Source organism: Schistocerca nitens, chromosome 5 (genome assembly GCF_023898315.1).
Source record: "Schistocerca nitens isolate TAMUIC-IGC-003100 chromosome 5, iqSchNite1.1, whole genome shotgun sequence".
Taxonomy (NCBI): Eukaryota; Metazoa; Arthropoda; class Insecta; order Orthoptera; family Acrididae; genus Schistocerca; species Schistocerca nitens.
In genome coordinates this window covers 483184661-483197349 of record NC_064618.1, presented here as the reverse complement: position 1 = coordinate 483197349, position 12689 = coordinate 483184661, and the positions used below count along the sequence as shown (strand labels likewise).

At 39.9% G+C, this 12689-nt stretch overlaps 1 protein-coding gene across 2 annotated transcripts in view; it reads right to left on the bottom strand.

The window, feature by feature from the left end:
- The window catches only part of LOC126259270 (uncharacterized), a 119629-nt gene that overhangs the window by 12261 nt on the left and 94679 nt on the right, over positions 1-12689 (bottom strand). For both annotated transcript variants that reach the window (XM_049955905.1, XM_049955906.1), the window contains one exon: positions 3580-3801. In XM_049955905.1, coding sequence (XP_049811862.1) covers positions 3580-3801 — 222 coding nt within the window. The remainder of the gene's footprint in view (positions 1-3579; positions 3802-12689) is intronic.

The window sequence follows — 12689 nt, the reverse complement described above, 5'->3', positions numbered from 1 at the left end:
ATACTGTAAAAGTAACATCTATTGCACATAACTCAATACTTAATCAACAGGGAATTATTCACATTATGATATATGTGGGATGGAAAGCAAAAGGAACTCTCTTGTTGAAAATTTTGGATTTTGAATTTGTTCTGAGTGAGTTATAACAGTATGAATACTGATCATGGAAAATATGTTTTTTGAGGTAATGTATCATTTTAAAATTTCTCATTACTATCAGTGTTTAACTTGACATACTTAAGACAAAAATTCTACATATATATTACCCCTAGAATGCCCTCTATCAAATGGTACAGACTTTTTTTTTAAGTTAAACCAAACAATGTAAGAAAAGATATTTTGCCACTTTGAAGACACGTCAGGCTGCAGATATGCACGATTAAAATACACTCACATATAGTTTTCAGACACTTTGTCAGTAAAGACACACACACACAAACACACAAAAGCAAGCAAGCAAGCAAGCACATCTCACACACATGCGACCGCCAACTCCAGCATCTTGGACTGGAATGCAACATCACATGGGATGCAAGCAGCAATCTGGAAGGGGTGAGGATGGGGAAGGGGAAGGGGAAGGGATAGTAGTGTACAGGTGGGGAAAGTGACAAACACAGTCTGGTGGAGTGTGTGGGGACTAGACTATCAGGTACAGTGTCAGGAGGTTGTGGGGCATGGAGATGGAGAAAAATGGAGAGAAGTGAGGAAAGACAGGCGGATGCATTGGCAGAGGGCTGCAAATAAACAGGGTGAGACGAGAATGGGGAGAAGATGATAGCACAGAGGGGGTGGAAACTGTTGGGTGGAGGGTATGGGGACAGTGTGTTATTGTCAGTTATGGCTGGGATAACTATGGGAGCAGAGAATGTGTTGAAAGGATAACACCCATCTGTGCAATTCAGAAAAGCTGGTGTTGGCGGAAAGGATGTAGATGGCTCGGGTAGGGAAGCAGCCATTGAAATCAAGTGTGTTACATTCAGCTGCATGTTGTGCCACAGGGTGGTCTACTTTGCTCTTGGCCACAGTTTGGCGATGGCCGTTCATCCAAGTATTGCACCTGGGTTTTTCACAGGGATATGATCCTTGTGACTAGGGGTTGGGATTGGGAGTGGCATAGGGATGGACTAGAATGTTGTGGAGGTTGGGTGGGCGGTGGACCACCACTTTAGGAGTGTTGGGAAGTATCTCAGGTAGGATGTTCCTCATTTCAGGGCACGATGATAGGTAATCAAAGCCCTGGGGAAGGATGTGGTTCAGTTGTTCGAACTGAGGTGATACTGGGTGGCGAAGGGAACACCCCTTTGTGGCTGTTTTTTTGAGGTAGTGAGAGGGTTGTTGTTGTAACGGGAAATGGTACAGGAGATCTGTTTGCGGACTAGGTCTGGGGGCTAATGCTTGTCCGTGAGAGCCTTGGCAAGATCCTCAGCATACTTTAGCAAGGAAGTTTTGTCACTGCAAGTACACCATTTCCAGGTATGATAACCAACCAGATGTCTAGCAGGATGAATGACCACAGCCAAACTGTAGCCAAAAGGAAAGTAGACCACCCTGTGGTACAACATGTAGCTGAATATAACTCACTTGATTTCAATGGCTGCTTCACTACCCGAGCCATCTGGATCTTACCCTCCACCACCAGCTTTTCTGAACTGCACAGATGGGAGTTATCCTTGCAACACGTTCTCCACCTCAACCTACGATAACATACTGTCCCCACACCCTTTCTCCTATTGTCTCCTCCCCATTCTCGTCTCTCACCTTGTTTTTTACAGCCCTCTGCCAGTGCATCTGCCCGTCTTTCTCTGCACTTCTCCTTTTTTTTTTCCCTTTTTCCCCACCTCCCTGCCCCACAACCTCCTGACGCTGCGCCTGTTGGCAGTCTAGTCCCTGCACACTCCATCAGACAGCGTTCGTCTCTCTCCCCAACCACACACTACCATCTCTTCCCCTTCCCTGCCCCCTCCAGATTGCTGCTTGGATCCCACAAGATGTTGCATTCTGGCCCAAGATGCTGGAGTTAGTAGTCGTGTGTGCTTGAAGTGTGCGTGTGCGTGTGTGTGTGTGTGTGTGTGTGTGTGTGTGTGTGTGTGTGCGCGTGTTTTAATTCTGCCTGTCTGCAACTTGACATCTTTTTTTCAAGTTAATGTAACATAGTAAGTAGTTAATCCCTGCAGACCTATAGCACATTATAGTGTACAAAAATTTAAAACAAAATAAACTGGCCCCAAGTTGCAAAAAAGTAGAATATCCTGCACTTTTATTCACACTACTGGTATGTTTACCCTGTGTTATGGCATATTTTAGATCAAATTCGGACTCTGAAGCTATTAATGGGCACAAAACCACCTAAAGTTCTGAATTCACAAAACCCTCAAATATAGGTTACTAAAATCAACTATTTTATATTGGCCAAAGGATTTGATTTTCTGCTTCTGAAATAATTGTTCCTGATGGTGTTCAAGATCGTTCAGGAGCAGTGTTTTCATCTCTCCTCCTATGGTTCTGGACTTTCTGGCTGGTCAGGTTCTTCCTCAGTACCCTCATTTTCACTGCCTTGAGTTCTGGTTCAGGTTCTGGTTCCACTTCAGAACACAGAAAGTCGTTTTTCCTTCTCTGCATTAGATCATGATGTTTTCATATAGGTAATCTTTTTATTGTCTTGTCATTCCTGCAGTAACTACTTTACAAGTAAACTCAACGGGTCCAGTTTCTTCAGGAAAGATGTGGTGTGCAGATTCATTTCCATTAATGTCTATTTTGCAATACTGTACACATAGCTAACAATGAACTCAAGGTTATATTTAGTTATGTGAAGTATCTTGTTAGCATTATTATTCTTCAAGATGTTTAGTCAGTTACACATATTCACAGCAACTTTATCTCCATCATTTGCACCAGCAACAGCAGGTGTAACATGTATTGTAGGTGTAGGTTTTCGTTGCTACAGAAACATGAACTATCAGCTGGCATTTTAGGGTTGCCAAATTCAAATTGGTAACATTTGTAGGTTCTTATAACTCTCATAGAAAAGGGACCATTTCTTTTATCTGTCTTCATCGTAAGTAAAGCTATTTTAAGCTCCTTACAATGCCGATAAAATTTAGGAGATACTATTTTCTGAAGTATTGAATACACAACTGGGACATTTAGAAAAAGAGACCATTGTCAGGCTAATGTTACTTCCCCGTAATGGCAAGAGGACCATTTTCAGAAGATTTGCATCAATTGCTTTTAATGATATTATTGAGCCCTGTTAGATTTTTTAAAATTTTTGAACTTATATGAGCCTGTACAGAATGAAGTAAATTACTAAAATATACAAAAAACAAAAATAGATATTTTAGACATTATCAAATGTTATTGCTTGTACTGGAAGTTTTACTTCTCTGACAAGAGGCCCCTTTTCACTTTCCATCTCACATATACTGATTTATGTTGACGTTCAACGTAATAAAAACTGCTTCATATTCAAATGTTATACACCTTTGTTATCAGTCAACAGAAGCAGTTTTCCATGCATTTAATATCTCTAAACTACAAATCTACAGCTGGACATTGGGAAGTTTAAATGTTACTAACCTGGTGGCTAATACTAATCAGTGTGGCAGTGAATGCTCTACCAATTACTGCTTCCACGAAGAGCTCTCTAATTTCACAAGGCCACACTGTCCGCCCAGTTGCTGCTGTGCCTGCCAAGCGACAACACATTGCTTGTGAAGGCAGGTCTGCAAAATCTCTTGCAAGATATCGAAGATGTTCTTTCTTCTTCTTGCTTACTGCACCAATGTCAATTAACTGCACCTACACACATTTGTAACAGAGGTTATATGAAACCAACCACATATTTGTACATTAATCAATGATAACTTCAATACCTGTTAACTAATGAGTTCACAGTATGTCTTCCAGTCCACAAAAAGCTATTACAGTGGTAGAAAATAAAATACGTTCTTCAAAAAAATGACAAGGACAATGCATAATGGATCTTGGACAAGACACACAAACCACAATGTTTTGCCCATTGCTGAAGTAGATATATATGTGTGTGTGGAAAACAATACTCTACAGATAAAAAAAGATGAGAATGTCCCCTTTTACCAAGAGGAAGTACGTACAGTATAACATGACTGATGGTTTGTGCCAACAAACTTATTCTCCTTCACTTCTGTTCACTCATATTCCTGCTAACATGATTTCTACCTTGTATTCTCGCTAAAATAATTTCTATCTCTGAAGCTAGGCAACGGTATGTAAGGAACACACATCATATGTCACATTATACCGTAAGAAGGTACCTCTGACTCTTGTAGCAGTTTTCATGTTTTGGTGGATTTCAAAATACCCTGGGAGCTATATGAAGTCTACTTTCTTTCAATACCTCTGCCAGTAATGGAGCAGAATTTGCAACATCTTTTCTCTGCTTGCTATATTCACTGAATATCTGATGGATCACTAACAGTACCTGTGAAATCAAGGAAATGTCACCGTACTTTAATATCTCCAATTGCACTATTTACAGCATCAAATTCACACCTGCAGCTAACACAATGAATGTATCCAGAAAGCATTTTAAATCCCGATACGGGGAACATATTAAAAATTGTGCCCACTGAACTGCTTAGTCTTTATGTGCCTGTTACATCACCACCACAAACATATTGGCACTTTTCCCAATTTTGCAGAAACCTATGGCAAGTCTGATGTCAATAATTTAGAATTCAATGTTTTACTACACATGGTCATGTTGCTGATAATATGATCTTATATTTCTCTGACCTACCTTACTCAACCTGTTATAGGGAACCTACAGTTTAATGCAGAATCCAAACCACAGCGCAACTCTGTATTTTTCACACACGCAAATCATTGCCAAAGGCAAAAGAAGAAACTAATAACAGAAAAAAAGAATCCTACTACCAACTGAGTATTGTGCCCACCTTTGGACTTGTAGCCCAATAATTACCAGTAACCATCACAATTGATGCAACAGGAGACTGTAGGGACATTTACCTACAGTGCTTGTGACATAAAATTCTTTTTATTTAATCACTTGTTGCTCAACACTGCAGCTTGAGCAGAATCAATTGCAAAGAACTGCTGAAAACACAAAAATTATCTACAAATAATGAATTCTGAAATTACTTTCTTACTCTTGATAGCATACTTTGAGTACTTGCTGTGTAACAATTAACCACAAAACTAAGAAAATTACAACAGGCTATGGCAGCTGATAATTCAAATTCATATCAAGAAACTTATGATTACTTCCTCAGGACACCTAGGAAAGCACTGCAGTTTTCAAAACAACCTCCAGGTTGAGACATCTTTACCTTGCCTAGCAGTTTTATCTTATCTCAGAAAGTATACAATTCTTGCACCAAAAAATTTTTTACAGCTGCCTTCAGGAAAGACGAAGTACAACTGATTTCTGATTCTTCACTGAAAGCAACCTCTAGCAACTGGTAGATGCTCAAACTTTTGTACTCAGTCTCAATAGCATCAGACCAGCTATATAAATGCTGCTGAAGACAACTACAATGCTGGCTATTAAAGTTACAACACCAGAAAGGCTGGCAAATAATGAAATTTTATTTACGGCACATATTCAGTGTAACAGCAAGAATATATGATTAAATTTGTGTGTGATTTGGGGGTTGTATAGGATGTAAAATTTAGTATACAGTTTATAGCGTCTATAGCATCAATACTTTTAACAATACATTTGCTATAACTGCGAAAGTTGAACGTCCCATTAAAATCCTATGTAATCATTTTATTTAAAAAAATCAGTTAGTACAACATGGCTTTTGTGACTTTTCGTATAAAGAGACATACTTTTTATTATATTTTTGGAGAAATATATTGGCTAGAATATTTAATGGTCATTTTTATTTTTTTATGTTTGAGGATTACTAACAACAATGTAACAGTGATGTTGAGTCGCATATAGGCACAACAAAAAGATTTTCACACTGGGCAATGGCCTTTGTCAACAAAACACACACACACACACACACACACACACACACACACAAGCGCGTGCGCGCGGCTGCAGTCTCAGGCAACTGAAACCACACTGCCAGTGAGTAATTTCTGAATGATAAACCCACTGCATTATCTGTCCATGTATACAGAATGTAGATAGTATTGTTCTACCTACATCAGGCAGTTACACTGAAACAATAATCACTTGCGTATCAAATCATGTAGTAACTTCACGCCAATTTGATGTTGACTGCACGTCGCATTCATGATATTGAAATTTTAATGGCCAGCAGTGTAGCTGCAGAAGAGCAATTCCTTCTTCATTTGACAAAAGATTCTGATACTTGATCTCTTCCAAGACTAAAGACTGATCTCTTTTAAGCACAATTTTATGATAATGTTTTGAGCACACTACTTTGAATTGAAAACAATGTTTTGCAACACGCTACACTGAACTTATTGAGGCCCAGAAATAATTCTGTGAGGTCAGGCAAGGAAGATCACCATTCCTCATCTGCTCAAGCCTTTGGCTGCTGCATGTAAACTTATTAAAAGTTGAGTCAATTACCCACTAATTTGACTACCGTGATCTGAGTGCCTCTGCTTCAGGGGGCTGTGTGTGGTCAAGTTATCCATATTGCTTGCAGTGTCTAGTTCTGAATATTTCTTGAGAGTTGGTTATGGCAACTCTCTGTTGAATCAAAAATTATCAGTACCATAAAGTTTCTGATTTTAAACCTACTCTGTAGATGAATTACTACATTAGGAAACACAATGAGGTGTGAAAATTACTTTCACTACCAACAACAACCCCTTTCAGTAGTTTAACCAGAGTTCTGTAAAACAAGATAAAAAATTAGCACATCTCTTCCAATTCACTTTGACTACTCACATGTAATACCCTTATTGTGCTTCTACTACTCATATGAGCTATTGTTCGATGGGGACGCAGATTATATTATTTCACTGGCTATGGTGAATACTGGCAGTCCACTACGTGACTTACTTTAGAACAGTTTTGTGGACTAAACTATCCTATTTATGTCAAATATGGGAGAGTGAAATATCCTGACCACTTGTGTTACTATATTGACATTCACTGTGAAAAGCATAAACATCTATCTGTAGCTTATGCACAAAAACGATTGTTGTTACACATCACATAGCGAAGATGACGATTTGCTGAGAGGCACAACAAAAAGACTGTTAAACAAAGATTTCGATAAACAGGTCTTCATCAGACTAGGCAACATGCATGTGTGCCCACACACACACACACACACACACACACACACACACACACGACCACAGTCTCTGGCTGTTGAGGCCAGACTGTGAGCAGCAGCACGTGATGTAAGAGGCAACTGGATGGTGGGGTAGGTTGGGGCAGGTAGCGAGAGGGATAGCAGTGTAGGGGTTGGGGACAGTAAAGTGCTGCTTGTGGGGGCATACTGTGACACAGGGACGAGGTGGAGAGAGGGTAAGTCAGCTAGGTGCAGTCGGGTGGTTAGACAGGAAGGGAGGGGGGGGGGGGGCGACACAGTGGAAAAGAAAAGAAGTAGAAAGACTGAGGGTGCATTGGTGGAATAGAGGAGTATGTAGTGCTAGAATGGAAACAGGAAAGGGGCTAGATGGATAAGAACAATGACTAATGAAAGTTGAGGCCAGGAAGGTTACAGGAACATAGGATATATTGTAGGGAGAGTTCCCACTTGCGCAATTCAGAAAAGCTGGTGTTGGTGGGAAGAATCCAGATGGCACAGGCTGTGAAGCAGTCATTGAATTGAAGAACGTTGTGTTGAGCAGTGTGCTCAGCAATGGGGTGGTCCAGCTATTTCTTGGCCACAGACTATACATGGCCATTCATGCAGGTGGACAGATTGTTGGTTGTCATGCCCATGTAGAATGCAGTAGAGTGGTTACAGCTTAGCTTGTAGTCACATGATGGTTTCACAGGTAGACCTGGCTTTGATGAGATAGGTGATGCTTATGAACTGACTAGAGCAGGTGGTGGTGGGAGGATGTACAGGACAGGTCTTGCATCTAGGTCTACTTCAGGGGAATGAGCCATGAGGCAAGGTGGTTGGGAGCAGGGGTTGTGTAGGGATGGATGAGGATATTGTGTATGTTTGATGGGCAGTGGAATACCACTATGGGAGGAGTGGGAAGGATAGTGGGTAGGACATTCCTCACTTCAGGGCACAACGAGAGGTAGTCAGAGAATGTGGTTCAGCTGCTCCAGTCCTGGGTGGTACTGAGTCACAAGGGGAATGCTCCTCTGTGACCGGACAATGGGACTCTTGGAGTTGGTGGGTGACTGGAGAGATAAGGCACAAGACATCTCTTTTTGTACCAGGCTAAGAGGGTAATTACAGTCTGTGAAGACTTCAGTGAAACCCTCAATATACTTCAAGAGGGATCGTTCAGCACTAAAGATGTGACGCCCACATGTGGCTAGGCTGTATGGGAGGGACTTCCTGATATGGAATGGGTTGCAGCTGTTGAAGTCTACCAATTGTAGGTTCTTTTAATGGAGGCATTTTCCTCTGCTGGTTTCACTTTATTCTGTTCTATAAATTTCAGCAATTTCTTCTGTCAGAAGGAAAAGAAAATCTTCTATTGACATTTATCCTCCATTATGGTTCTGTGGAGTGGATGGGCATTTAAAATGTACAGGTCCAAAATATGGAAAAGAAACTCTCAGCATTTCATTGTCTTGTGCACTGACTGGGGTAAAGTCAGTAAAATGTGAGAGTGGTCAACGATAATATCATGTGGCTCAATGATCTGGTGCAAGTCTTCCAACTGGACACCATTTCGGCAACTTGCTTGTCCCTAACCTACCGTATTTACTCGAATCTAAGCTGCACTTTTTTTCCGGTTTTTGTAATCCAAAAAACCGCCTGCGGCTTAGAATCAAGTGCAAAGTAAGCGGAAGTTCTGAAAAATGTTGATAGGTGCCGCCACAACTAACTTCTGCCGTCGAATATATAGGCATGCTTTGCAGGCACAAAGATAAATACTGGCGCCAAAACCTCTGCGTCATTAAATAAATTTAAAAAAAAGGTGGAAGACGAGCTTTTTTCTCCGCCTCGAGTTTCAACCACTGCATTTTCATACATTATCCAACAAAGTAAATACAAATTCCGATTTGTTCATCTTCGAATGTAGCAGCAGCATTTCAATGTACTACGAAAATCCAACTGGCAAGACTGTTCGGGATGTTTGTCAATATGGCCAACTCTACGTTCTGAATTTTTTCCTACCTGTGAGAAGAGATGGTTGTTAATAGGAACTTTTATGAATTGTCAATCACATGCAGTATTCTCTTCACCATAAGAATAATATGAATATAAACATTTTGCCATGTATTGTTTCGTGTTTGCTGCTATCTCATTTAAATCCTGTCTGCCTAATAAACTATGAAACTAGAGTGAGACAACAGCAAATGCGGAAGAATATGCATATCATGTCATGTTTATATTCGTATTATTCTTATGCCTAATAGTGATACAGTCAGAAATGAAGCACGGCAATTGACTAGATTTTTAAATCTAAGATGACTCTAATTTCTGTGCACAATGTAATGTACTGAAGAGGCGTCTGCAAAGATTTTCAAACCGAGAAAAATTTTCCCTAAACTCTCGTTCAGACCATCTTCTATCATACACAGTCTATTATTGGGTTCTTGTTGATCATTATCAAAGAAAGCAGCAGTGTAAGTAACAACAAATATCAGTCTCTTGCCATTGTTTCGCTTATGAGACAATTCCTCTCTTTTTTTTATTGTAAGCAGTAAACACTCATTATCAGAATGCGACAAACAATGCATGACACAGTACAATAATGCATTTTCAGCTTAGAGTGACGTAAACACCTATAAAAAAGAGAACGGCACTTATCAGATCAAAGAAAAATAAGCAACCAAATCAAACTAGACGAAGCACGTGAAAAAGGAAGGGCACCCCTATAAATACGGACGGAGTGCCTGACGCATAGCAATGGCTACCTGGAAAAGCTTAACTGCTAAGCTTATGACTCGAACCAAACTACTGCAGCTGTATCGTCATTCATTCGACCTAAATTGTGTCTCATATTACAATGGACCAACTTTGTTTCGATTTGGAGGTGCTTAACTTTTCTCCCTCCTGGAATTTCGAGTCTCAAATTTCAGGTGCGGCTTAGATTCAGGAAAATTTTCTTTCCTTGATTTCGAGTCTCATTTTTCAGGTGCGGCTTAGATTCGAGTGCGGCTTAGATTCGAGTAAATACGGTACTCTATAATCCTATCACGAAAAGGGGGCCTACAGTGTAACATGTAATCTGAACAACATGTTGTTCCTGACGAATCCTCACACCATTGAGGTAAAGGCCAGTTTAATGACAGACTAAAAAAGAAAAAATCTTTGGCCCGATCAGGATTCGATCCCATGGCCTCTGGATTTCTAATCATGCGCTTTACCACTAGGCCTCCAGGCACAACAACTGTCAACAGCCCTCACACAAGACATATTGCAATTTCTTAATGCTGTCTAATCATCATTTTCCACTATAAACATGTATGCTTTGTCACAGGTGGTCAATCACTCACTCTTCTCTTTTGTCATTTCACTTATGTTTGTTTGTTTGACATGGACTGTGTTGCTTCTGCAGTTTTGACATGTTGCACCTGTACTTACTGAACTGAGGAAAAGAGTGCAGTGGAGACACAATCGATCCGTAAATGGGAGGATGGTGCCTCAAATCTCTGTCAGGTCACCCAGATTTCCTTAAATTGCTTAAGGTGAATGTGGATATGGTTCCCAATTCTGTGGCTATGAAGCCAAAGAAACAAGTTTAGGCTTGAATCTCAGTTTTTGAACTAAAGAGTAAGACCCCAGCTCCAATGGAATTTAGCTGTTGTCACTGTATATCCACTGCAACGCTACCTCATTTGGCGAGAATAAATTGGCCAAAAGGCAATACCCTTTTGAACAAACATAGGCTTTCCACATCTTTCAATAACACTGTAGCACCATACAAAATTAATCAACAACATTCCTAATGTTGCATAATCTGCCCCTTCCAATAATGGCAAAAATATTACTAATGTAATACGTTCTCAAAAAAGATACATAACAATACTGAGAAACATCTCAGTACAAAACTGGTATGTTAAAATATCTGAAGTTTCGGATGAGATTATCTCAAAAACTATACATCGCGTAAAAATAGCGGGTAAGACGAGTTCGTAAGCTCAAAGGGGGGCATCAAATGATACTACATGTGACCCCCAGCCCCATTTTTTATTGCAGATTTGGATTCTCCATAAAAAAGTAATCACGTTTTGTCTGAAACATTTTTTAAACCATTGACAGACGGTGCTGAAATCAAGAAAAAAGTAAAATTGGGGAAGAACTCTGATTTATTTAGAATGATCTGAGAAGGACTCACCTAATCGATACAAAATGTGCACCAATGTTTTTATTATGCCAAATTAAGCTATTTTTTTATAAAATGTATTCTATCCGCCACAGTTTTTGATGGAGGGAGGTGGAATGGCATTAAAATCTCATCAGGGAACTCTTCACAATTGCATTACTCACCCGACTGTGGTGCTACCACGACCAAACTGCGAACTATGGCTAAGTATAAATGTCAGAGCAATGCGATCAGAGGTCACTTCACTTTCAGATAGTGAACCATAAACATCAACTGACGAAAGTAAATTATTCTTTAGCAAAACATGGCTCACTATCCTCCCACAGAGAATGTTGATATGATGTTCATTTTAGGTGAATGCCATAACAATTACGATGCAGCTGCGCAATTGCATGCGGATCTTTTCCCAAACAGACGTCATCCAAGCGAAAACATTCTTCGAAATTGCACTCAATGAGTTCAAAATGGATACATGCACCGTCCACCTCGTCATCGTGAATACAATAAAAATGACGCTTGTACCCTTACCATTCTCGCCTGTGTTCAACTGGATCCCGAAATGAGTAGGTAGTCGTGCGATTCAGAGACAAACTGGAATACCGAAATCAACTGTTTTGAGGATTTTGAAGGCACATAAATATCATGCGTCCCATATCACACTGATACAGGCATTAACGACGAAAGATATGCAAATATGCATTCATTTCTGCCAATGGGCCTTGGAAATGATAAGAGGTGACAATGATTTTTTTAGATACGTTATGTTCACCAATGAAGCCACATTCAAAAACAATTGTGAATTAAATCGTCATGATCATCATTATTGGTCCCCTGTCAGTCCACACTGGCACAGACCCGTTGACAATCAACACAAATGGTCATTAATGGTGTGGTGTGGAATTTTAAATGGGTACTTGATAGGATCGTATTTTTTTTTGACAGAAATATTACTGGGGAATCTTATTTACAACTTCTCCGCGATGATTTGTTGGAGCTAATAGAAGATGTTGATTTAGAAACTAGGCAATGACTGTGGTTCTAACAGAATGAAGCAGCTCCCTATTATGCTAAAAATGTGTGGAATGTTTTAAATTTACTGTACCCTGGCCAGTGGATAGGATGCGGAGGACCAATTAAGTGTCCTCCACGTTCACCAGACGTAACATCTCCTTATTTTTTCTTGTGGGATTATTTAAAAAATATTATGTTATTTAAAATCCGTCTTGATTGCAAATTTGTTTTTTATTATTCATATGACCGGTTTCGGTTCATTCAGAACCATC